Genomic DNA, 27,420 nt, shown 5'->3' on the forward strand with positions numbered 1-27,420 from the left:
AAAACAAAAATCCTGAGTCAAAGTGTACTCAGCCATCTCCCCTCAGATATCTCAGGGCTTGGCTGGGCTCTGCACCCTCCGGGGCAGGCAGGTGGAAAGGACTGTAACCGGATTGTGTAGCCCCCCTCTCCCAGAGGTCACCCAGACTTGCTGGCATCCTGCTTTCTCCTCTGTCACCCTCAAACCCAGACAGGGCTGCCCAAAGTGTCCCCAGCAGCCTGGAGCTGGGAAGGGACGTGTACTATGCCTAGGTGAAGGCAGACGAGTGCTCTCATGCATGGGAAGCCTTCTGCAGGCTGCATGGGCTCAGGCAGGGAAACTGCACATCAGGACTCGTCCAGCACAGCAGGGTGCAGCAAGGTGTTCTATGCACAGCTGAGAGGATTTCACATACCTCCTGCCTGGGCTGCTTTTCACAACCAAAAGGACATAAAGCTTTCACCCCCTTGCCAGTGCCACAGCATCAGACAGGACCCCAGATGTGTAACACTGTCCTTTCCAAAATATGCTCTGCAACACAAAGATTGTCTTACCTCATCCACCCGGTGGGGGAAAGCACAGCAGGTGGAAGAGAAGCTTCTTGACATTTTCATGGTGTGTAAATATATGGGTTTACCTTTGGAGAATGACTTGGTTTCTAACCTGAAGAAGGGAAATAAGAAAAATGAGCTTACACTTTACTATATGGAGCTTAGCACACATTATTTCCAGCATGGGGCATTCACATTTTCAGTGGGTGACAGTCAAGTGTGTGATTATCACAATGTAAATGTATCAACTAAAATACATCATGTACTGGAAAGTGAGTTTGCTTTTCAAATTCCAATGAATTTAGGACCTAGATACTAAACATCCCTAAACAGCTTTAAACAGCTTGTCTGTAACTACAAGAAGCAAGTGCCTGCTGGCAGGTAAGAAGGAAAGAATGACTTTTAAAAGCAGACTGATGATTTTTGTATGCATCTATATTTAAGTGCTCAAATACAAGATAAGTCAGTGTCTTATTTTCAAAGAGGTTTGAGACATCCAATTTACCATGCATATCTAAAAATATTGTACATAAATGTACACACACACAATTTCAGTATTAATGCCAATACTAACTATACTTTTCATTTCATTCTCTATATAAGAAACTTACATTACTGCAACATGAAAATTGTGCATTTGAGCACAGCTAAGAAATTCAGAGCAAACAGCAATTTCTGGCTTATACCCATGGCAAAACTGTGCATCTCAAGGAGGAATTCTTAGGCAACTGAAACGCTGGAAGTGGTATTGTAACTTCAGCAATGTTACAGGTACCTTAAAGGAGGCTGTAGGGGTACCTTAAAAGTGGGGGTTGGTCTATTCTCCCATGTGCCTGGTAACAGGACAAGGGGGAATGTTGCACCAGGGGAGGTTTAGGTTGGATATTAGGAAAAACTTCTTTACTGAAAGGGTTGTGAGGCATTGGAATGGGCTGCCCAGGGAAGTGGTGGAGGCACCATCCCTGGAGGTCTTTAAAAAACGTTTAGATGTAGAGCTTAGTGATATGGTTTAGTGGAGGACTTTTTAGTGTTAGGTCAGAGGTTGGACTTGGTGATTTTGGAGGTCTCTTCCAACCTAAATGATTCTTTGATTCTGTATACCTGCTGATGGCAAGAGATGTGAGTTAAAAACAAACAAACAAACAAACAAACAAAACCAAATCAAACATAACTAAACTCTCTTTTAAACCTACAGTGCCAAACCACTGGCCATATGACTGCATGACTGTGATCTTTTGCATAACCAACACATCTTCCAAACTGTGGCCTGACTGTTGAGATTGGACCACTGTAAATCAAGAATTATTTCAGTCAAAACGAAATACTCCAAGACAGTATACTTCTCATGCACACTCTACTCAAGCAAAGGAGGATTTGACAATAACTAACTGAGGTTCAGCATAGAAGCTCAAGCACCCTATTGCTGAGCCCTTATTTAAAATCGCTTAAGTGTTAGCAAAAGCACTGTTTATGCAAAATTAATTCAGAATCTGGCTCCCAGAGCCTTGCACCTCCACTTGACTGCAGTTGTTTAAACTAGGTGTCTAAAATAGAAAGTTTGCCCTATACAATCATATTACAGTGAGCGAAGAGAGAGAAAGAGGACACCTGGTGTGAGGCAGAAAGGAAAAAATGACTTCTCGGGCCATTAAGTACTTTCTCTGATTCCTCTTTTTAGACTGCTGTTGCATTTTTTTGAGAATGCTGCAGATGCACATACTCATTTCAAGCACCACTCCCTTTATAGACCGTCCCTGTAATGTGGTGGGACATGCAGTTCCTGAGCTCCTGAAGTTACAAAAGTTATCCTTAGCTCAAGCTGGACACGTGATTTTAAATGCCTGAGCACTGTGACTGCACAAACCAAACTGACCTAGCACATATAAGCAGTTACTCCTCATTAGTAAATAATGGCTGGCAAACTCTCAGACCTGACTTTTGAGATATAACTCCTTTGCGTCTCTCTACTAATTCTCTTCCATTCCTTCCGTGCAAGTATTGTGAATCACTAGCCAGTTGTTCAGAGAACAAAACTCTGACCGTGTCCCAGACACCTTATAGTTCAACCTCATGGGTTTCAGTAGAGTTATGCTGATTGAAGAGAGAAGAGGCCCTCCGAGCTTTGTAACTGTACTGGTAGTGTGTGCAGTGGTGACGCTGTGCTCCTAGCCTTGACAGAGAGGCATAGTGCTTCCATCATGAATATCATGGAGGTAAAGGCACCCACAGGTTCATCCTCAAAACAGCGGTTCTGACAACGAACCTTTTTAATTGCCAACATGACCGCGTGCCACTGAAAACACCCTTTCCTCTTACAGATGCACTATTTCCAACCAGGAAGTGCACTCTGCTTTGGTAAAATAATCTCACAGATCAAATTCAATGGGTTATTTAGACAACGGTCAGTTTCCAGCTGCTTCTACAACTGTATAATAATGTGTTTTCATATAGCATTTATGGGACGGGAGGAGAAGTGGAAAGAAGTAATTTACAAGTGGATTGGGACAGTGATGTAACAGGCAAAGGATATACTATGATTAACGTCCATGCTCACCCAGCACAGTTAGGCTAAAGGCTCAGGTGAAAGGACCGTGCAAGCAGTACTGCAAAATGAGTGTGTGTGACACTGCAGGCATGCCAAATCTGAGTAGATTTGAGAGAGAACGGAAAGAGACGGAAAAAGACCCAACAGCAGTTAAAATGGACCACAAACATTAAGAATGAGACACAACTTCCAACTCGATCTTTCTCCAAATTCACCATTAATGAGTGATAGCTCAATGACTCCTGATCTCTGCATGGTTTTGGGTGGGGATATACTAATATACTTGACCTTGCTTTGCATCTTTTGGTTATGCCCCACTCCTAACTGACAGCACGACAGCCCTGAGTCAGCATTGACTTGCTGAGGCTCTGGTAGGAGGGGAGGGGGCAGGGAAGTCCCCTGAGGCACCATACAAGCAGGGGAGCTGCTCCTCCCAGCCCTGCCAGCTGCCCTTCCTGCAGGCAATCCTCCACCTGCTGCCTGAGCTCCACCGCTCAATGCTGCTTTTGGGGTGTGCTGAGGGGCAGATGAAGAACTTGCCTTCACTATGGTCTTCTGAAGGCCAGACCTGAGGTACAGATGTGCTGGGGGCAGTGGTTAACACACCTGCAGCCTGTCACAGAAGTGTTTTCATAGTGGATGAGATACTCCCTTGAGCAGTATTCCTGTCCCCATGAAACCCAGCAGGATGGTTTAACACTAATATCAGTATAAGCAGACTCCAGGCTTGTAATTCCATCATACTGCCTCATGCATGCTAAAATTACTCTATAATTCTACTAATAATAAATATCAGGCTTACTGTACAGTACTTCAGCAATGTACTATGCCAAACCAGAGCTTACTCTGAATTGAAAGGACCATCTCTCTGGGATGGTTTCTTCTTCGTGGCCTCTACAGTCAGTGAGCTTTCTGCCATGGCTGACCAGCAAGAAACCAGCTCATCCCAGCTGTCAAGGTCACTTTGCTGGCATGATTGCCTCAGAACTGGGAACAGTCTCAGTATTACTGTTTCTTACAGGACAGCATGCTACAGATGTCAGCTTGCACAGTGATGCTGCACTGAAAGGACCCTGTCTACGCAATGCCCTCAGCCCACACCAGTCTGCCCAAAAGGCTAGGAAGCATGTGGCCTACCGGTCCTCATCTAGCAAGTAAATCAAGTCTTGGCAGGAAAAAGCTGTGTTTAATTTAAAACTAAACAGCTCAGAACCACTGAGAGTGATTTCCTATCCATCTTGTTGCATTTTTTAAGCATGCATTAAACATGCACTCAGCACTCAACAGAAAATATTCATGGCTAGAAGCTCGCATTGCATACTCTTAGTTCACACAGCCGGTACAGTGCAAAGATACTGGGAAGTGCCAGCCTTCAGCGTAAGTCCAGGCATTACACGAGTGCGATTAGATGGTTTTTCAAAGCTCCCCTGAACTGCGAAAGCAGAAGTGTGGGGTGACGTGCCAAAATCAGTCAGTGAACCTGCTACTTTCAGCCACTTAGGTACATCTGAAATTCAAATGGGGGACCATTGCAAATATATGCTATTATGAAGGGTGCATACTGGTGGAGACTGACACCTAACTGCAGGTGGCTGGTCTAGCTGGGTGTCCCCTTCTAACCGATGGAGGGAGAGGAACCTGAAGAGATGCTTCAGCTCACCCAACAGCAGACACTTGGTCAGCTGGTTTGCTGTCCATGCCAACGTGAAGATACTCTTGGAGTTTCACTGCTGTGACTTTCAACTTCAAAGCCATATTATTGAGCTAGATCGTGAGCCCCCTGGATAATTCTGTACCTTTTCCCTTCAGTGACAGCCATGTGGATACTTGGAAAAGACGCTCCGCAGATCAGTGCGCACTTTTGAAAAATATAGATCTTGGCACACAAACAACAGTCTCTGCATCTGAAAGCAGCATCCAAATTTGCTGATTGTGGGGGGAAATTCTTCTTTCATCAATTGATGAATATTCATCACTGCTGGTTTGCACACTTAATGGCCTTTGATGAGCTGGCAGAAGCTACCGTGCTATCCTGTCAGCCATGGTTTGTTTTCTTTCTCTCTATCAATGTTTATTGCTAAGATATGGATGTATTAAAACATTGAGAGGTAGGCAAAGGGATCTGGCAAAGTGGGAAAATGGTTTCCTTTAAAATGAAATATTTTGGTTTAAATAAATTGTGGTTGGTTAGTTTGGATTCTGACTACCTCCCATCTGAAATTCTCCACGGGCATCTTTTCAGCTCAGTTTCTTAAATAACATTTTACAAACAGCAATGAGGGCCATGGAAAGAACCTGTGGTTTGGTTTTCAGTAGATATTTTGACACTGGCGCTACTTCCAGAATGGAAATGTAGTTCTGCAGTTTTTCTTAATATATTTTGTGGCCTGAGTTCTGCTCCAAGTGAAGCAGATGGGTCTCTAGCCTGGTTGCACTGATGGGCCAAGTTTCATAGGGCCAATATACTATACTTAATTACACAATGATTACACATGTCAGCATTTACTGATATGGTTTTGCTACATTTCATTCTCTGACACAATTAGTACTAATTTTTAATTAAGGCAGCAATTTCTCCTGCTTCCAGATTAGCTCGCAGTTAAAAAAAGAACAAGTTAAATGTCTATCTTCCAAAAAGCAAACGGCGAGCCCCTTGAAAGAAACTCTGCTAGCTCTGCTTTGGAAAGAAGGAAGAAATATGAAGGCCATGGTGCTGCTCTGACATTTTAAACTTTTCTATAAAAAAGGCCAAATGAAAAGTTCAGATCTGAATCTCTTCCCAGAAAAATGGGCAAGTCCTGGCTCAGTTTCACCCTATGATGACCTCTAAGCAACCGATCCCCAAGTACTAGAAGCTAAGCACTGTTGCCTATCAGCATAAAGAAGCTCTCTAACAGCTGAACTGTGCTCTTGTATAGGAAAGACAGGGGACTGTCGGGGTGTGGGAGACAGAAGTCTCCTCCAGTACACCTGTCAGAACTCCATTGTCAAGAGGAGGTGCACCAACAGGTACTTTTTTGTTGACTGAACTGACAGTCTCAATTCAGTGTCTGGGGAAACATGGAACACGTCCTCTTGGGACATGTTTCTGGGCACATGAGGGAGAAAAACATGTCTGGGAACGGTCAGCATTGGATTTGCCGAGGGTGAGTCATGCCTGACCCACCTGATTGCTTTTTGTGATAAATTGACTGGATAAGGGGCACCAGTGGACAACATTTAGCTGACTTCAGCCAGGATTCTGCCACTGTCTCACAACAGTACTGTATTCAAGTTAGCGTATTACCACCTGGATGGGTGATAAAAACATTTGAACAACTGGGCTCAAGGGTCAGTGTTAATTGGACATACTCTACCTGGAGGTCAGTAATAGGTGGAGTACTGCAGAAGTCCACCTTAGGGCTCGATCCTGTGCTTCTCTGACACATCTCTTGGCAACGCATATGAGCCAAAAGCTGTTGTTTGCTTTGTGTCAATACACAAGCAAATCCTGAGGCCTTTTCTCTGGGCCAGATCCTCAGTGGACACAAACTACAGTGATTCACTCATTTCCACAATATATAGCCAAGATTCACTGTATTTTAGTAGCCATGCTTGAAAGACTGGCAGTTTTGTGCATGTGTGTTTTTTTTTTTTCCCTCCGAGACTCAACCGCTATTCCTTCACTGATTTAAGCTGCAATGATTTTCATCAAGTAAGCCTTTGACCTAGGAAGGGCAACAACTGTCAATAAGTTCTTCAGTTTAACACCTCCACTCTGCTCTCAGCTTTTCAGCTGCCTGCAGAACTGATCCCAGTTATGCCTGAAGAGAAGAAACTCAGAGTAATGGAGCACCTTAACTTGTCTGTCAATCTGGGTCCACCCGGCTAACAGGCACACTGATCGGCTCTTCACATTTTCTACTGATAGAGGCTCATCCATAGAGGCTCATTCAGAAGGCTAAGAAGGGTTAAAGAATGCTTTGGGCCTTGACGTTGATGCAACAGCAGTAAAAATGATTTGTGCAGAATGAGTCTGAACTTGGTGCAGAAACACTACGTATTTTGCATTTTTAATGGAGATGACTAAATGTGGTGTTAATTTCTTATTTTTCTCCCTCCCCCTTTTTTTCTGTCTTGGTTTGCCAAACGTAGCAGCTCAATGGCATAATCATCAAAGCAACAGAGTGGAATAAAAGCTTACCTGCCTTTCCTGTGTTTATAAAAACAAGGCAAACATTTCAGTATGATATACTGACAGGCTCCAAATCTCAAAACACTGTCCAACTTCCTAAATCACTTCTTCTGGAATATCCAAATAAACTCATCTGCCTTTCTGCACAGAACACAAATCATTCTGGTACAAATGTACAGATCAGGTCTTAGTCAGTCTGGAGGGCAGGTCTCTACAAAAAACAGCTGTAGGGGCATGAAAAGCTACAGAACATGCAGGCAGACAAAAAGAATAACCATCACCACATGGGACAAATTCTGCGCACACACTGGTGTGATTATGAAGTGACTCCATCCTATCCAGCATGGTCACTCTAGACTTCCATCTGTGGAGCTGAGATAGCCATTTGGACAGCTACAGGTAATCTAGTACTATTTTTTTTTCTTACCCTGCTCCCCAGTCAGAAAAAACTGGGAAGACGTGAAGGGGTCAAATAATGCTGCTCCAAAAGTAGGCACCGAACGCCAGCTGGTGCGTGTAAGCTTGCGTCTACAGATGCACTTGCAGACAGACATCTGAGGCAGAATCGAGTTGAAACTATGTGAAATGCTGGCTATGCATAAGACAGCCTGACTTCCTTTTTCTTCCCTTTAGTAATTACAGAAGTTACTTGCCTTTCAGTTGGGCAGGACTGGACTTTCCAAGCTGATCACCCACTTGTGCTTGTTCTACCTATGGTACTACAGAAAGGGAGGGTCAGTGCATGCTTCTCATTTGCTCTCTCCTGCATTGCTGAGGACTACAGCAGGTTATCTACAGCAGGTTATCTACATGTGTCAATCAGCCTTCCGAGCTACAGCTCTGTTCCAGTGTGCAGATCCTGCTCCTTCCCTGCTGGGCCTTGGCAGCTCTTTGCTACCGCAGCTCCAATCTGATCCACCATGGAGACTCTGGTGTGCGCTTCATACACATTACTGTACAGTAGCTGAACTTGTAAGCAACCTAGCCTATTTATTCCTTAGCCCCAGGCACCTCGTAGGCCTCAATCTTAATTAACTTTATTTAAATGATGAGCAACTTTTGTGCCACTGTCAGAGCCAACCTCACCATCCCCCAGCAGCCCCTTTCAAAAGTGCTGTTTAAAACCTCCACCAAAAACGTCCAGGTTCCCACCTTTTCAGAGCTTGCCATGTAACGCACATACCTGGTAACTTCACAGTTATTTGTTCCCTCCGCACAAGCATTCGGAAGTCCCGGGGAAGAGGAAACCACAAATACTCTTTCTGGGGGAAATGAAATAATTACATATTTGCATAACAAAGTGATATTAGCAAAATCTGTTCAGCATGTGAAGGCCAATCCCACATTTGCGTTTATTAGTTGCCTGGCTTTCAGGCTTCCCAGAATTTACTTACAAAAGCAGTTTCCACTGCTGTGGCTCCTACATCCACTTCTCCTCAGTGTCATCTGGTGAATAGCCCCTGCAGCTTCACCTCAGCTTGCTCACACCAGCCCTCTGCACCATCTGTTTGCCTCTCTCAGGTGGGCTCCTGCCACCACGTCCGTGGGTCAGTGACACCAGCTTTGCTCCCAGCAGCATGTGTCCAACCCCCCTAAGCCAGCCCCACTCTTAATAAACCCAGAAGGTCTGACTAAGGTGCTCCCTCTGTGCCCCAAAAGCCATCACTCTGCAGCAGCCTTGTCTCTTTTCACTGGATTTGGTCCATGACCCAGTCAGCAGACTCCACTGCTGTCAGCTCTGATGGACTCACTGATCCCAAGCCAAATCATTCCCCTACATCCCCTATACGCACGTTTCCATGTGCAATGCCATAAAGTTCGTAACCAGCACAGGAGAACACTAAACAGCACATCAGCAAGCTGTGTTTGGAACTGCACTACACCAACTGCAAAATGACAAACTGTCTCTCCTTTCTTTAACTGGGGAACAACGTGGTGCTCTCTCCCATTACGCCTCCTAGCTCTTGGTCTTAGAGATGCGTACCAAAGAAATCATCTTTCTCTAGGCAGTGTCATTGGGAGAAACTTTAACCAAAGCACTCCTGTGTACAGCCATTACATATATCCATTTTGCTCGCTTTTTTATGCTCTCTAGGCTGGGTGTTTGCTCAGGTGGCCAGCATCAGCCTTCCCGTTGGAGGTGCCTTCCCAGCATAATTTCTTCTCTAGGGCCCGGAGATCACATGTTTCTCTCATCACAGAGAACTTCTGCTGTGGGATCTATAATAACTCTGCTTGGAGTCGAGCTGAAATAAAACATGCCTCAAGCGAACAATAGCCAAATAACAAGAATGATGTTTTTTCTTCTTGTAAAGAGCATGTACTGCACACAGGGCTAATCTGCATGGCTTCAGTACATTCAGCACCTGTGTTTTTGTTTTCTTTGCAGTGGGAACAGTGGCTTGGCCTGCACTGCTTGTCCCTGCCTGCCTCGCAGAGAATTGCCCAAAGGTTTTATTCATTTTTAATCTGATTTCTTTTCTGTACGTGGGGAGTTGGAGTTAATGGAGGATTTTCCCCTACAACTTCTTTCACTGATGGCCAAAAGGAGAACAGCTAACAAACAAGTTGTATGCTCCTTGGAGGTCTTGTTGTTCTTTACGTGAGATAGGGGTCAGCTACTGAGGTGGTACTGGCATCATCTGTTTCCTTCTTTCAGCTGTGAAGAGACAACTGGATTGGCAAGACTGCAGCTGGAATCACGAATTTCAGAGTTCAGGCAGTGCCACTGCATTTTCAGATACCTTATTAAATAGCCATAAAATTTAAGTGTGGGGCTTAACTACCTGCATTGCTTGGGTTCCTCATACAGTTGGCCTTCCATGAAACCACTTTTGGTCTGAGAATGAAAAGCTGCTGAGGCCTCTCCACACCAAACTCAACAGACTTTCATTTAATGTAATACAAGACATTTCCAACTATGTCAAACCATGCTGTTGTTATAGTTTAAGGGCAACAAACTTCAGATCTTGGTTTAAAATGACATTTCAAAGCACAGTATTTAATACTAAATAATAGCCCTTCCTGCGATTCTGTCTGTAGCTCAGGATGGAGCTGTTCATCACCAATCTCTATTTTTCAGCTTCACTTTAATATCCAGAATAACAACAACAAAAATGTTACGAACCTGCAAAGAAGACCAAAGATCCATGCTCTACATAAAAAGAACAGGGCTACAATTTTGGCAGGGGGGATAAAGCAATATAAAAGAATCCAAAACATATACAGGCTAATAGTATCTGTTGTCCATTAACTCATTTATGGAGTTTAAACATGCTTGAAAAAAAAACACACATTGGTATAAAGCCCTGAGTTCAGTGGGTCCTTTGCAAGGATGCACTTTCTCATCAATGCCTAAAATCAGTTATCTTATGGCAGCGTGCCCACTCTGTCCCTGCAGTAAATGTCATGATCAGCAATGATACAGGGTTTCTTTTCAGAACAAAATACAGAAATTTCCAGTCCTCTTGCATTTATAGCAGGCAATAATTTCAGGCTGGACAGTTTGTATTTGTTTCTGCTGAAGAGTCACAGAGCATAGGAGCATATTCAGGGAGCTTTCATGTGGTTATCAGTCCTTGGAAAGCTTTCCTCTTGATTACCATGTGTTTGGCATGTCCACTTTGCAATGTGTCTACCCAAAGTTGAACAGCGACAAGATGCTGGGAAAACCACCACTGTCATTTTAGGGAAACTGCACTTAGCTGGTTTTAGGCACTATTCTGTTTGTCTAAGGAAATGAACCTTTTCTTTAAAAACACAAGCCAGACTACAGAAGTGTTTGGGGACACATTTTCACTTACAGCAGAGCCTAGGTTCAGTCCTTCGGACTGGCAAAGGACTATGACACGTAATTCACGAGCTTTCATTTGTGATAATGCTCTGGGGTCCTGTGTTTTGAACATCAGAAGAGACAGGACACCAGGAGGTTAGCTCACAGGCAAGGATGGCTGGGAAGAAATCTAATGAGTTTACCGAGCAGTTGGTAATTCTGTAAGCTCAATGAGTGTTATTCTTCTGTATCAGACACTACAGTTTAACTTTTGTCTCAAAAGAGGTTTATCACTCCAGTCAGAAATTGCATGAAATTACAATTCCAAAGCACCAATCGCAAAAGATGAGGCTTCATATATCTTTACAGCCTTCCAGTTACCCATCTTTAAGGATATACAGTCCACTGCTGTATTCACTGGCCTGAAAACACATAAAGCCCATTTGGTCGTAATTCCCTTCCTTTTTCCTACAGATGTACACAGCACTCTGTTAGACTCCTGGTTCTTCAACAGGATCAATAATATTAACCAATAAGATACAAACAAAGGAAGTTTAATACATGGAAACAACTTCTAAAGTCAAAAAAATTCTTCTGCTATGTTTTACGTCACTAATTCTTTCCCCCTTTTTTATATTACTGCTATTATGACACTGAGATAATGCTCTCGAAACTCCAGGGACCACTTTCCAACTGAGGTTTTTAAAAATCATGTTGAAAACTGATTAGATTGAGGAAAATAATGGCAGTTCATTTGTTGAGAAGAATTAAAAATATAATTTTCTACCAATTGTCCCTTCTATCAGTCTTCACAATGAGCATTTCTTCCTCTCCAGTGTTCAAGAAAGGCAAAAACTAATATTTTCAGAATGACTCAGGCTCTCTAATTTAGTCTCGTGAAAAACAGATCCCAAATTCTAAGCCGTGCTATCAAGGCAATTTTGCTTTAATGCTATGAAAATATTTAGTAAGTCAATCTCTAGCCCTTCCCTTGAGCTGCCTCAAGATACAGGGGCTGCAAATCAAGACTGAGGCAACCACAGAGCCTAGTTTTCCGATGCAATGCAAGGAATGATGGACATCTTCATGTTTGGTACTGTTAAATGAAGAAAACACCTAGAAGCACCAAGGTCAGAAGTCTGCCCTAACAGAGCATGGTATTCCCTCTAAAGATGTACGTCTCCCATATACAGTCCTCCCCAAAACCAGAGTTACCCAAGTCTTGGATTTTTGTCTTTCCATCACCAGCGCTGGGAAGAGACACAATTTGTCTTTGCCTGTTTGCTCTCCCAGCAGCCTTTTCCCTTGGTGTATTTCCAGTGCCTCTGATGTGTAGGGCTGCAGTGGGTGCCCGCCGCGGGCAGGGAACCTTCTCCTGCTGGCATCTGCTTCGTCTACACTAGGGGGCTCTGCTGACCCGGCGATGGAGGCAGAGGCCGAGGCCCCGTGGTGGAGGCGAGGCCCAAAACCTTGAGCAGCCTCGCCATGCTCCCGGAGCTTCGTCTGCAACCCCACTGCGGTTCAGAGACGAGCACACCAACCTCCAGCCTGTCCGGGTGCTACGGGACGGAGCGCTCTGTGTAAAAGCAAGACGTTACAGTAAAAGATTTTATTATATTTGGGAAATGGCAGAAGTTCATAACATTGAAAGTTTTATGGGAACGAAAACAAGGCTTCTAAGTCTCTCCCAAATTATTGCAGCTTTGAAGTAACAACTTTCACTTTGTAATTGTTGGAACACTCCCTTCTCCTTGCAGTAAAGGGATATTTAATGCGCCAACTGCTAAGACCAAGGCTCTCAGCCTTTTCCAAAGGGAACATGCTTGTGATGAGGCTGGTAGATAAACCCCACCCTATGGTAAGCCTAGCAGCATTGCTACCATCTTTTTTTCTTGTCTGGTTCCCTCCCTTGTCCTTTTCACAAAAAGTGAAAAGTGCTAAGGCCAGCAAAGATGATGAAAATCATCCAGTCCCTCAAACAACATCCAGGGAATTTTATCCAGCCCCTTTCTGCCTTTGTTTCCTCTGCTTTCACCTCCACATCCTTCTTCTTTTCTCTGTAATTATTTCTTTTGTTTCCTGCAAGTTCTTTCTGCCACTTAGCTTTGTGCCATTTTCCAGTAAGAAGACTTGAACCACATTGGTGGTTCTACCAGCTGGGTCATGTAAGTATGGGCAACGTACCCAAGTGCCCTGGGAAGGTAGGAGAGTCCCTTGGGCCATTACACTGCTGCCTGAACTTCTGGCAAGCTGGTACTAGAACAGTAGCAAGAGCAGGAATGGATGAAAAGTGGCCTTCAAGGAACCACTCATCAAAGTGCTGCAGATTTCTTTATATTTACCAGTCCAGTGGAGTGATTTCCCTCCACTACCATGTGAATGACTTGGTCCATATTTAATGGTGTTAGCTGCTCGACACAAATCCAGGTCTGCCTGAAAAAGAGACTCCCAGGAGGAATTTAAAATACCTTATTGTTGGAGAACTACAGGACAGTAGCTTCTTCTTTACTCCAGGAAAGAATGCAGCACCTCCATCTGTCCTGGTCACCCTGCAGCCTCAGTAGCAGTGGGAACGTTGGCTCCAAATCTATCTTCCCTCTAGGTGATTCTGCAATTCACACACCCTGTGGGACTTCACAGAGGGCAAGCAAGGGAGCCAGATACATGGACTATACAGCAGTGTGGAGTCTTCTTTCCATGTTACTTCCCTTGAGCTAGGCAAAAAACAACACTAAACCAGCACAAAAATCCCGTTCCTTCCCCTAAACACAAGGCAAAGGTCTTTCTGTTTATTTATTTATTTATTTTTAACCTGTTTATTTTTCTTCCAAATGACTTTAAAGTAGCTAAAGGAATCACTGGGAGGAAAAGAGACCTTAGGGTTCTCTTCCAACGATATGGTCGTAGATAACCATGTGGAGATAGAGATTTGTTTTAACAGGTGTCCGTGTTGTGTTGTCTCCTGGGTAGACCTGAAACAGAGAATATTACAGAGAGGCAGTCAGAAGAGTCAAGGCATATTTCTGTCATTTCATCAGTCTGCTTGTTCCCTTGGAACATAAAGTTCAATAAGTGCAACTAGGCTTGAGGATGGGGATTTCTCAATGGAAATTGATGTTCAGGTGCTAGACAGTCTTATTTCTCTCTCTTGCACTGGCTTGCATCAGAAGCAGTGTGGCCAGCAGGGCTAGGGAAGTGATTGTCCCCGTGTACTCGGCTCTGGTGAGGCCGCACCTCGAGTACTGTGTTCAGTTTTGGGCCCCTCGCTACAAGAAGGACATGGAGGTGCTCAAGCGAGTCCAGAGAAGGGCGACGAAGCTGGTGAGGGGCCTGGAGAACAAGTCCTACGAGGAGCGGCTGAGGGAGCTGGGCTTGTTCAGCCTGGAGAAGAGGAGGCTCAGGGGCGACCTTACCGCACTCTACAGATACCTTAAAGGAGGCTGTAGCGAGGTGGGGGTTGGTCTGTTCTCCCACATGCCTGGTGACAGGACGAGGGGGGAATGGGCTAAAGTTGCGCTAGGGGAGTTTTAGGTTGGATGTTAGGAAGAACTTATTTACTGAAAGGGTTGTGAGGCATTGGGATGGGCTGCCCAGGGAAGTGGTTGGGTCACCATCCCTGGAGGTCTTTACAAGACATTAAAAGACATTTAGATGTAGAGCTTAGTGATATGGTTTAGTGGAGGACTTTTTAGTGTTAGGTCAGAGGTTGGTCTAGATGATCTTGGAGGTCTCCTCCAACCTAGATGATTCTGTGAAAGAGAGTAATAGAGTTCTTTTAGCTACGTGCAACTAGGAACAACTGGACCATCATCTGTTTGGTCAAAGAGAAAGTCCAGTTGCAAAGATCAGGCAGCTGGCACTAAGTCTGGTCAAGCTGAAACCAGCACAAGAGAGAAGTCCTACTCATTTCAGTTTGTCCTGCACTTTGTCAAAAGCTTTGTCTGCTTAAGCAAGTACTGAAGAAGCGCCAAAACCAGATGGATCTCTAAGGCAGTCACAGGTTCGTGCCATGCAACCTGTGGGGGACACAATGTACACACACAAATGCTTCCTAGCCTGGCTGTTGGCATGCGAGGATCTTTCACATAGACAGTCAAGAGCTGCTTATTTGTTACAGATGTTCTGCAGCTGCAGGAAGTTAGATTGGTGGCCCACTTTCAATGCAACCAAACACATTTTTAGGTATGCATTTTTGAATTTCTAGCAAACCAATGCACTTATTCTGAAATGCATATAATTTGATATTTTGTACTGTTACTATTCATATGCGACCATCTTTCATGGGAAGCACATCAAAGAAACCATCATCCTAGGATCTGTTCTGTACAAACCCAAACAAATTATTGCCCAGCTTAGTTCATGTTGGTTTTGAGAGTAACCAAATCCTGGGTGTGTTTGTCACATTCAATCTACAGTCCAAAAACTTCAGTTGTAAAGTTTAAAGAAGTGCAGTTAGCACCAAAGAACACAGACGGTTTCTTACAGAAGGAAGTTGTCTATAGTGATACTACCCATTCAGCTCTCAACAGAAAAGATACAAGTAAGTGTCATGATTTAATCAGTTTTCACCTATGGCTGAGAAAGGGATGTCTGGGTATGACTTCAGCATGTGAGAGCATTTGCTTTGTTTGTATTCAACTGTGACAATCTCAGTCTGCTACAAGAACAAAATAAATGGGACCACTTTCCTCAGGACTTCCCAAATCTTTTGTATTAAGGAAGAAGAGTAATGATGGTTCATACTGGGAATTCTGCTGGCTTCCATTCACCTCTGTGAAAGTGCTGGTGTGCAAGATGGCCCGTGCTTCAACTGATTCTGCTTTCTGGATTTGCTGGTGTTCAGAGGGCCCTGCCAGGATTTGGGATATTACAGGTGCTGCAAGCTGCAGCTTTTGTTTCAGAGCAGCTCCATTTTTATTTACTTTTACCCACCTGCAGGCACTCTTCATAACAGAGGTTTGATTTTTAAGAGGAGGTTAATATAGGGACCACCAGCCCCAGTTTGCTTTGCCAACATTTTAACAGCTTTTCCCTTCAGCTAGAGGCATGTGTGACCCTCTGAGTAAAACACAGTGTCTTCTCACACCAGACGTACCTGCTGATATAATTCCATGCTCCAGTCCTCACATCTTCCAACCAGTCCTGCTTTTCCTCCTCTGTCTGCTCACTCTCCCAATGTTTCCCCCCTCCGTAGCACTTCCAGGCAAGGCACTTAATAGAACACAGCCCCAGTGTGCAGCCTACCCTGGCAGTGATGGCAACACTTTGTAGTTCTGATTGGAAGAAAGGCCAAGGTAAGGGAGAAGGTAGAAGAGAAACCCAGCTTTGAAGACATTTCACTTGTACAAGTCAGTTTAACTTCTGGTTTCCTTTACAAGGGAAAGACCTACTCAGTCATAAACACGGTAAGTGGAGGTTATCCTTACTGGGACCAAAGCAGCTGTGTTAACAAGGGGAATAGCATGTCTGGGTAAGCCTGAAATATTAGCTGCATATTGATAAAGAAACTATTTGCAATCAGACTCAACAGTTTAGCAGTCAAACTCCATTGCATAAGGGAAATCCAGAATACTGCAAAAAAAGACATTTACCTTGGGATTTACATTTATTATTTTCCCATCCATTTTGTTCTTGAAGAGTAGTCCACAGGCATTTTCTGCAATCACTTCGTAATTTGGGCTGGGGTTTGAAGAGACGACATTTTTATTCCAGTTGTAAAAGCTGTGAAAATGCAAAATAGAAATGCTGTAGTTTTAAGGGATGTCATTCTTCCCACTTAAAGGACAGATTCTGACCTCCTCATTCACGTTGAGTAGTTACTGACTCCACAACAGCCCCTCTGAAAGCCAAACAGATTTACTGAGGAGTACAAGTCTACTGAATATTAGAAAACCTGTCCAAATGTTGCCCTATGTATCTGATCTCTGGCAAACCAAAACTGAGGCCCCTAGCTGTCTCCTCATCTATTCAGTACTAGTGTTACTAAAAGATTCAGCGCCTGGGTTATACCTAGAGGTAAGTGGTAGTGCTTGAGAACTACTACTGTGACGGAAACAGCTCTGGAGGCCACCTGAAAGTGCTTCCCGGACCACCACAGATCTGCAAACCAGATGTGGAAACCGACAGTTTCCCCTTTGGATCTCGCTGTAACTCTCTTGCTGCCTTACTGTTTTTCTTTCTCTTGTTTTTAATGTAATTCTGGTAGTCAAGTTTGTGGATGTCTCCTCATGGGCCAGATATGGCAGGATGAGCTGACCTGCAGTTCCCCAGGGAAAATCCCTGCTCCCCAAAGAGCTGTGGGTGTCAGTCTGTGATTGATTCCAGAGCAAACCACTCCATCAGAAGGACTGGGTCTCTAGCTTCTGACATGTCCAGTGCTAAACACAGAGTAGGAAGGAAACATCAGTTCACTATGTCAAATACAAAACGGACACGAAATTACTTCAGCAGCTAATTGGCCTTAGTTATAGGTTGGAGGTGCTGGAAGTCCACAGGACTTCTCTCAGTTTTGAGTGCTGACTTCTCCAACTTTTTATCTCCTGGCCTCAGCCCTTTTGAGTTTTGTACTTGGCACCCACCCAACTAACAGGCTGAAATTCACACATTCATTGCTATTGCTTATTTCTATATATATTTTTTTAAATCTCAGATGTAACTGCAGATTGCATGATGTGATGCTGCTGCTACTCATCCCTCACTGAGATACCCATTTGATCACTGAAATGGCACATTACCTTTCTGCTAGTGGTCAGAGACATGTGTCTTTCACAAAAGGAGGTGGAGATGGGAATAAATCAGGAAATCTCTCTGGGTATAGGGAGGATTTAAAAAACTTAGAATATTCAGTGCCTTTTATTCTAGTGCCTTCTGCAAGAATATTCCATTCCAGCTAGAGAGAGCTTTAAAAGTGCCTTGAATTCTTCCTCACTCTGAAAGACTGTAAAAAGGTAGGCCTCACTGTTACATATAATGCTGAGCCTTTTTACATCCTGAATACCTCGGGTAGGAACAGACCAATGTACAATGACACGGAGAGGAATTTACAGCACCCTTGTGGAATTCATCCTGGCATCAGTGAAGTCAGGGGTTGATTTGCCACTGAAGTCAATGGCCCTGGATTACAGCCAGGTAATGTAAAATGGACTTTGAGGTGTGCTCAGCACAAAGCTATGTCCTTGAGGCAGTAGGTTAATGCAAGTAGGAGCCGCCCTCTGGAACTCTGTGCAGCCTAACACTTGGATGTCTGCAAAAAATGAACAAAAGGTGGGTGGATGTAATTCGTGTTCAGCTTGGTGGTAATAACTGTTTTGCTTTAACACAGTAGTTGGTCAAATTAGTTCATTCTCTATATAATTATTTTATGTTCTCGAGTCCCCACGTTAAGTAGTTAGATTTTTTCACTGTGTAAATCTAAGATTATGGAAAGAATTATATACAAATTATTTGTGAAAATTCTTTTCTCTCTCTACTCAGTTACATCATTTCATCCATGCATCTTTTCCCTGTCTCCCCCAGGACACAACTCTGTTAATGAGACCAATTGCACAAATAGAGATTGTTCTGCTGGAAAACCACTACCAGATTAGGAAGGATTTGCTGTACATTAGCTAAGGAGGTGGGGGGAAATGTCTCTCTGCAAAGACTTCCCCACAGTCATTAAAATGAAATTAAATGTCTGAAGGAGGAAATAGTCAATTAGCTACCAGATAATAACTTCCTGCATTTTGCCAAGTTTCCAACACTACTCCTACAATACTTCCACATTTAAGTCACTGGGAACTTTGGATGTCCACTGAAAACAAGGTCAGGGCTCAGACAGGCTGTGTGCTGGGGAATAAATGTCTAACACAAACAGTTTTGTTGGGGACTTTTGCACAATGATGAATTAGTTTCTGTCACGTGCTTAGATGTTCAAGAGGAACCCACTGGCCATCGGCAAAGTGAGGTGGAACCCCCAGAACTCGGTACTGATGAGAAAGAGAATGGGGCAATGCCCTGCAAAACTCTCTGGCTGCCCCTCCCACACATACGCATGTGGCAGTGCTGCACCCTGCACCGCCTGGCATTCCCGTGTCCTCTAAAACAAAGAGCAACAGATAACCTGGAGGCTGCTGCTATGAGGAAGACTTTGGAGATGTCTGGCCACAGACAGGAATTTCCCCCTACATTCCTTTACTCAGGTTCTTCACTGAGAAGTGACGCAAGTGATGACATCAAGATTCAAGTAGTCCTTGCACCCAGCTTCAGCTGGAAAGATGTTAAGGGCTACTGCTGCTAGAGGGCAGCATTGCAGGAAGGTCAAAGCAATACATGAAAGATGGAAATGCATCTAGCCAGGATATCAGAAGAATTTTGATCAGAGGAACAAGGGATTGGAGAAGGCTTCTCTGGAGCAGCCTCTCCCCTGCCAGTTAATGTTGTGGCGAAATTTGGTCGTCAGAATCAATGCATTCTACCAGGAGGATGTTGCAATAAAAGGAGAGTGGAAATAGGGAGCTAGGCAATCTCATCTCATCCTTATTTCTTTCTGTAGAATAAATTCTAAACAAGCTTCAGTAGGAAGCTCTATTTATGAGTTGCTATAATTCCAATCTAACCAAACTGATTTTAGTAGCAGAACTACATGTGGCTTTAAATATTTAAATTATCCTCAGATGAAAACATGGTATCAGATGAACAGGATCAAATGCCAAAGACAAAATTTGCAGTGTGCATTTTTTCTATTACTATTTTGTTTGATTTCCATGTGTTTTGGAACAAATGTAGCAGTTCTCAGCACGGTACTTAAGCATGTGGAGTATGAAAGACTTAACAGTGCCCACAGTCCAGCTGCAAGAAGAATGTATTTTTTTTTTTTTTTTTTTTAAACAATGACTTGTCAGTGCAGTGGTATAGAACAAGTAGCACACTGTTTGGGAATACAGACAAATATGCAAGCCTTTTTTTGTTTTGTTTTGTTTTTTCATTCATCAGCTAATTTCTGGTCTGAGCAGATTTTCATTCTGCAGACAGGCAAATGCCCTCCCAAAACACAAGAATATGAATACAGGTTTTTGTATCCTTAAAGTTATCCTTCGGGTACCAAGATGGCAGCACATCAAACCACATGGTGCTTACACAATGTCTTTCATCCAAAAATCTCTGGGTCCTTCTGTAAACACGCATTAAACCACTTGACATTCTTGCGAGATGTAAGGCAGGCTTTATTACAGCTCATCAGTGGCTGGGGGAGCCAGGGCACAGCAAACAGCGGAGATTTTTCCCTGGGACACGTGTGCTGAAGGCAGAGCGGTGAGGAACCTCAGGTGCCAGCCCTAGCCAGGAGATGGGATGCTTTGGTGGGAGTCCTGTGGCCGCTCACATTCAGGGAGCTGCCCAACTGCTTTCCTACAGCCAAATCCCAGGCAAGAAAAGGTTCCCTTTTTCTCCCCTTAGTCTGTAGTGGGAAACCAGCTGTGATGTTAAAAGGACTTACACAGCCTTATTCTAGGGGTGGAAGTGCAATGCTTGGTGCATCAGGCCTGGACAGACTGGAGAGGGTTTTAGACACAGAACAGAGTGAGGGTTGCCAATCACCATCTGACCAAAAGAAGAGGTGTGTATCTCCAGGGTAAGTGCTTTGTTGTCCCAGCTTAGTATTTACTATTTAAATCAGCAAACTCAGGGAGCGAGAACATAGTGCAAAGGTGTTTATGTCTGTGTTGGCCCACCTTTGATCCCATGGGGTTAAGTTATACTACCCAGCTCTTTCTTCCCCTCAGGATAAGGATTGGTTCCTTGATTCAGTTCTCTACTTTTCTCTTCCCACCCACACATACACTAAGATAAAACCATTCCCTATAGCAGACTGGGACTTCAGTCAAAAACTAATTATAAACAATGATGGCTCAACAGCTTTTTTCAGTTTGTGGTTCTACGAATTTGCGATGCAAACTATCTGGCTCCAGACCCCCTCCTGGTAATTTACAGACCAGCTCTCTGTAGTTGGGCAGCAGCAGAAGGCTGCAGACAAGGGTGATAGGGGGATGCAGGACAACAAAGAAGAGCAGAAATAGAAATAAAACAAGGCAGCAGCTCCTTTATCCTGACATCCTCCTCCTTTCTGCCCTCCAGAAGGAGTGCACTGCTAATCTTCCCAGTAAGGCTGAAAACTGGCATCCTGCATGGTGCTAAACACGACAAAATAGCAACATACTTGGATAGGACTTGGGCTGTCCGTCCTTCTAGAGCTTTCTGGTGTGAACAAGGTCAATGCCTCAGTGGGACATGACTCCACACCAACCATGGTTTTGTAATAAGATGCATGTCACAGACCCCTGGTTACACAAGAACAAGCTATTTTTTCCACCTAAGAATTTTTAAGCTGCCCAATATTGCTTTCCCTTTTCATCTCGAAGCAGCTTGGATTGAAATAATTGCATTTACCAAACAATTACTGAGGTAGGGTGAGATTTGTTATAGTACTTTGGGAAACCAAGGCAGTTTGATTTGTCCACAGCTACTGTGCACAGCAGCTAGTTTTGGTGGTTTCTTTTCCTGCTGACATGCTATATTGTCAGTACTGGATTAAAACCTGCTAACACTTAGCTAAACTCACATGGCCAGTCTTCCAAACTGGTTGTATGTCCGGAGTTACTCCAGTGAACTCTTGTATACAATTGGAGAAATTAAGGTCTGGTATGTAGGACCTGTTCATGCCTTGGTTTCCTGTAGGCAGTAGAAAAGCACAGCACTTCTGCTGTGCCTGCAGTTACAAAGCAGCGGTCACCACGGCAGATACTGTCTGACAAGTCCTGTTTATGCTACTGGCACAGGAGGTAACGGGGTCCTCTGCCTCTAATCTGTGACAGGCTCCCGTGCTCAGAACTGCCATGCCAAGAATCCTTTTGGCCTTGCCTTTAGCCATGCAGTTCCCTGCATCTCATTACCGGCCTTGGCAAACAGCCCCATCAGCACTGGGGGCAGCAGGTATCTTGGTTCCAGGGGTGAGCACCGTGCCAGTCGGCGCTGACCTAGCAGAGGTGCAGCTTCTGGACAGCTCCTGCAGCAGTGCTCTGCTGCCAGCGCCAGCACCTTCTCCCTGCAGATCCCAAACACATCCTCACCCTCCAACCTTTCCCAGGCAGCAGCAGCAACCCTGCAATCCCACTCAGCAGAGGTCAGCGGCTCACCCGGTGTGTTCAACCATCCAGTGCACCCCTGTGGGTCACTGGGATCACATCTACTCCATGTCAAGGAAGCTTATGAATAGCAAGAGTTTGAAAATGTCTCACAGAGCTTGACTCCCCTTTTCTACCGCATGGCATAAAAAACATGATTTCTTTCCTGATCCTGACCTGATGCCGCAAAACCAGTGCTGTGAGGACATGCAGCCAGCCAAGCACTCTGCACAGGAGACCCTGCCATATGAGCGATGATGAACGTTAAGCACAGGGAATATGAGGAGATTTCCATGGGGCACACAGACTGGCTTTGGGGCTGCTTTCATTTAATGCTGTCGGTGGTATGCTGGAGCAGCTTCGAGATCTCAAGGCTTCAGAGCTCCTCTTGGCCCTGTAACCCCTAGATCCTACCCGCTCCTTCTGATAAGCCATCTGGCTGGTCCACCTCCCATATGGGATCTGCCCCTAAAACTGCTCAATTTTCCCTGCATAAGGGGGGGGGGGAAGGAGTGTGATATGCAAGACAATGAGCACCTGCAGCTTCCACTGATCCCATTTGTAAGAACTGCCTCTCAGCAGCCTGTCAGTCATCTCTGATGAGCCGATGAGCATACCATGAAAAGCAATGGACTGAAGGGAGGTGGAGATAAATGCAAGGTGGATACTAAGAGGTGTGCACTGTTGGCAAGATTCACTGAACTATAAACCTGCTTTGCCCTGGAAACCTACACCCAGGCTGGACTAGAGCATAATACAAATCTTAACCCAAGAGTTATGCTGGATGCAGTTCAGAGTTGCACAGGAATTGGCAATTCAAAGCTGTGCCGTTAGAGACTGGCAAGTAAAGAGCTCACAAAAGCATTGGGCAAAAGGATTCTAGAAGAGAAACCTCTCCAAAGTCATGAGTTTTCTTGACTTGAAACAACTGAAGCCTTGTATGAGATGATTCTGCAACAAGCAGGCTAAATCCACTTCCCTACAAAAAAAGGCAGACACTTTTGAGGAGGGAGGAAAGAGGGAGAAAGGCCTTTCAAACACTTTTGACTGGCAAACCAACTCAACTAAGATGGCACATTATCACGTACGCCAAGGCCATACTATGGCTTATCATGGCTTGGCATGTTTCTCAGTCAGAAGAGCAGCAACATAAAGAGGACTTGGAAAGCAATTCTGTTACACAAGAGTTAGATGCCAAAAGCCAAAAAGATACCACAGCCAAAAGATGCTATCATCCCACAATTCAAATTTTCAGCCTTTTTCTTGACAGAATAAGAAGAACCTCTAATCTTCATATGAAATAGTCATTTTATATTGGAGAACACAACTATGTTCTCAGCTACAGCCAGTACATACCTCTTCTGCCTGTGCTCCTCAGCAGCTGCTGCACAGTCCATCTTGTTAGTCTGTCTGCCAGCATCTAAGGCAGTTACATTTTCATCTTCTGTTTCACACACGTGCACGTACTCACAGCCACAAATGCTGAACACTGTGCTGCACAAAGCCTGCTCATCAGATAAGTTTTCTTCTGCTCATGAATTATCTATGAATCAAAGATGATTTCAAATATGTGTAACACGGATGGAACACATGATACATCTACTCTATCTACAAACACTCCCCCCCCACCATGGGTATCGTTGTAGTGGGTTTACGTGGGTTTACGTACATACAGCAATGGGATCCAGATGATATTCCCGTGCATCTCTGCTATCTTGCAACCTGCCCACTCTATCCTGTCATCCTGTTATGCCGCAAGCCATTGCACTTCACCTTCTATCAAATGTAGAGGTTTGATAAATTTCAGTCCTTATAGTTTGCATGCATCAGGTTTGCTCCCTCAGAAGGATGTCATTAAAGTCACCAAAATCCTGACTGGTACATGAACTTTTCATTTCCAAATTCTTCCCAAACACTCCTCATCTCTGGGTACAACTGTTCTTTCTGGGACCTGAACAAGTGCAAAGAAATGTTTCTACATTCAGCTGTGAACACAAGGACACTATGTTTGCTTCCAGGACAAGAAATACGGATTTTAACAATTTGTCATTGATAAGACAGAGCATATCATTGCCTAAATGTACTTCTGAGTGCAAAATATTTCCTTTCCTTTGTTGAGTTTGGACTGACAAGTAGAAGTAGGAAATGAAACAAGAGATCACTACCTACATTTTAAAAGTCATGAAAATAACCCAGAGACTATGTCACTGCCTTTCTGGGATGACCTGTGGAATTCAGATGCTGTTTCAGAACTCGGAAATGGTTTCCTCAAACTCTGGCAGAACTTCCACTGACAACTGTTCCTGCATGTATCTATAACATACCTCCAGACACTGGACTGCTGCCATACACTGGAGTTTAAAGAAGTGATTCTCCCAGGCTGTATACTGCTATATTCTTCTGTGCAAATAGGTAACATAACCAAACCAAAAACCAACCAAAAAGTCTTTCCTCAGACAGAAAACATGAGCTGCATTGGAACCCATTAGCTGTGTAGCTCCATCTCTTAAACTCATTCCCAATTCTGAGAGTCCTGAGTCTCACAAGTCCAAGCAGAGGCTTGCAAGGCTGGTATCTTTTTCTTCACCACTGACAACAGGGGCTTTTTCTACCTCTGTGTCCCAAGTATGCAATGCCCCACCTCCAGCAGCAGCCTACAGCAGGGCCATAGCCATCAGCCTGCTCAGCTTACAATAAGCAGCCTTTAGTGCTGGCAGGAAGGCACAGGTGGCTGTGGGGCACGATGGTCCAAACCGAAGCATGCCTGGTGCCTGAGCTGCACTCAGGTCATCCTTTCTGTAACGCACCCTGGCTCGCTGTCACTGGCATCACACTCCAACGTGTAGGTCCAGGAGCTATCGCTTTCAGTAGATGTTAGCAGACATCCCCAGCATTGGAGCACTTCAAAATATTTCTGGTAGCCAAGATGTTTTACAAGAAATCTGCTCAGTACTCACAGCATTGTTTGAACTTCAGCTGCATATGGATTTTGCATTTCAGGATGAAGGCTAGGAAAAAGAAAAGAAATAAAAGCAATGAAAGGAGAAGAAATTCAAGTCCTCAGGGTTATAGGCTCAATCCCAAGAAATGATGAAACTACTGTCAGATCCAGAAGCTGTGCAGTAATCACTCGGAATTTATTATCTTATTAGTTTTCTCCATCTTTAAAAGAATAAAACCTCCCAACACATTAGGATTTATGGCCAAAGAAAAGAAAAAGCTTTATCTTGAAGCTACAACGAAGAAGATAAAAAAGAGGCATGTAATTGTTGAAAGAACAACAGGATGAATAGCTTATACATATTGTGCAATTAATAATCACTGAAGGCCTGTTGGAAGTTGCATATAACTGACAGATCAACATACAAAACCCAAGTCCTTGTTCTTCTGTGTACCAGTAACAGTGATTGCATTAAAGTCAGCCACCCAGGAAAGTTTTTTTTTCTTCTTTTTTTTTTTCCTAATATGCCTTTTCAAAACATTTTGAGATGGGAGCAAAAAAGACACCAAGCACCACCATATAAGAATATCTGTCATAAAAGTTTCTCTCGTAGACGGTCCTTAGTGTCAAACAGAACACAAACAAAAAAACAACGTATGCAAAACATGCACGCATGGGTCACTCTGTCCCACTTCCTCACCATGTGCTGTGGCCAGCTGAGGTTCTGAAGGTGGCTCTGGAGAACAAGGGACTTCAATTTCATTCACTATGGACTTCGTGAATCCAGTTCCTCACCACGGTAGACACAGGAGTACCTACTTACCAGCAGTGAGATGGCAGAAGTGATAACAATCTTTCTCAGCAAATAATCAAGTTTAAGGGAAAGGTTTGGACTAATTATCTGAGGTGAATTTCTAAGGCTGACATAGAAATGATGAACGTTTCACAGTTGAACATTTGTCTGATTGTCACGTAGGTTCACTTACAAGCTTTCATCTTCCCTTAACGAAAAGCCGGAGTATGATGAACAACTGAAGCCTTGTTCCATCATTCAGCTAGTTTCTTCAGGTGCCAAAGATGCAGGTAAATGCCAAGACAGATTTCCAAAGCCTGACAATTTCTTGCCTGATGGTTTCTTGTAGTAGGTGGTGTGCACCGCAGGGAGCTTCCATGGGGTTTTGAAAATCCCCCATGGCACCTGTCTTCCTCAATAACACTTCTAAGAACAGCACCTTTAGATGTATGCCCAAATTGCACCGAAAACAATACTTAAGTGCTTTGTAGAATCAGAGTCATGATAAGCCAAGATGCGCAGGAAAGTCTGGAGGAACTAAATAACAACTAGACAGGAAGGCGAGCTAGAGAAGTAAATGTCAAATTATTATTGCATATCGATTCGGATACATGCATTTGTGGAGCTGGGCCAGCTACTCCAACGTTTTCCCTTTTGAAGGAAGCAGGTTTAACATCCATAAATTACCTTCTTGATCAAAGTTTGATTAAGCATCTGAGAAGAAATGATGGATTTTTCGAAAGGCATGTATTCAAAGCATGCTTAATATATGCATGTATCTCTGTCTTTCTTCCTGTGGTTTCTTTCAAAGGGTCTTCTTCCTTTCCAACTGTAATCTCCTTAGGCAAAAAGTTGAGTCCCGAAAGAATTCATCTATAAAACCATGTGCTAAAACTTCTAATTATCAGCCGAACTGATGAAAAATAATACTCTTATGAAAAATCAATGCTTTTTCCACCCCCCTAGTATTTTAGTTTAGTGGTGTGAGGTAAAGCCAGGGGAGACAGCCAACCTTCAAGGCTTGGGAAGCATTCTTTCCTCCTTCCCAGGCCTCACTAATACAAACCCTTTGAAATCCCAGTGGCCTGGGGACCAAAGGAAACCTCAGAGCAACTCATCTGATGAATGAGGCTGCAGTTTCCAAGTGACCTGGTGACATCCAGATGCACCTTCACTGCCAGCACTGGACAACGGCATGCTGAAGATCCCAGCCCTCAAGGAGAGTTCGGTTCCCCTCACACCTCAGTCCAGAAGACTGAAATCGCTGGGGGCAGCTCAGGCACTGGGGAGGTGGGGCACCGGCTGTGCTGCTGCTTTCTGCAAGCTGCTGCATAACAAGTCTCATATCTTCCAAACTTGGACAACTACATACACATTCTGAATACAGTTCTTTAGGCACCTTTTCAAAATATTGCTCTACAATTGCCTTCTGCATCCCCTTCTACCTTTCTGCCATTCCCTCAGGACTTTATCTGCATCCCAGTGACCTCAGCTTTTAAACACGCA

The 27,420-nt window shown here is 44.0% G+C and overlaps 1 protein-coding gene across 1 annotated transcript in view; it reads right to left on the minus strand.

Moving 5' to 3' along the window:
- Positions 1 to 13,828: 13,828 nt before the first annotated feature.
- Positions 13,829 to 27,420, minus strand: part of CFAP299 (cilia and flagella associated protein 299) — a 143,035-nt gene continuing 129,443 nt past the window's right edge. Inside the window, exons 4-6 of the mRNA XM_082758562.1 lie at positions 25,138 to 25,188; positions 16,613 to 16,742; positions 13,829 to 13,993 (exon numbers count right to left, since the gene is read on the minus strand). Coding sequence (XP_082614688.1) covers positions 13,898 to 13,993; positions 16,613 to 16,742; positions 25,138 to 25,188 — 277 coding nt within the window. The 3' untranslated portion in view covers positions 13,829 to 13,897. The remainder of the gene's footprint in view (positions 13,994 to 16,612; positions 16,743 to 25,137; positions 25,189 to 27,420) is intronic.

Source organism: Aythya marila (genome assembly GCF_965140915.1).
Source record: "Aythya marila genome assembly, chromosome: 4".
NCBI classification, from domain to species: domain Eukaryota; kingdom Metazoa; phylum Chordata; class Aves; order Anseriformes; family Anatidae; genus Aythya; species Aythya marila.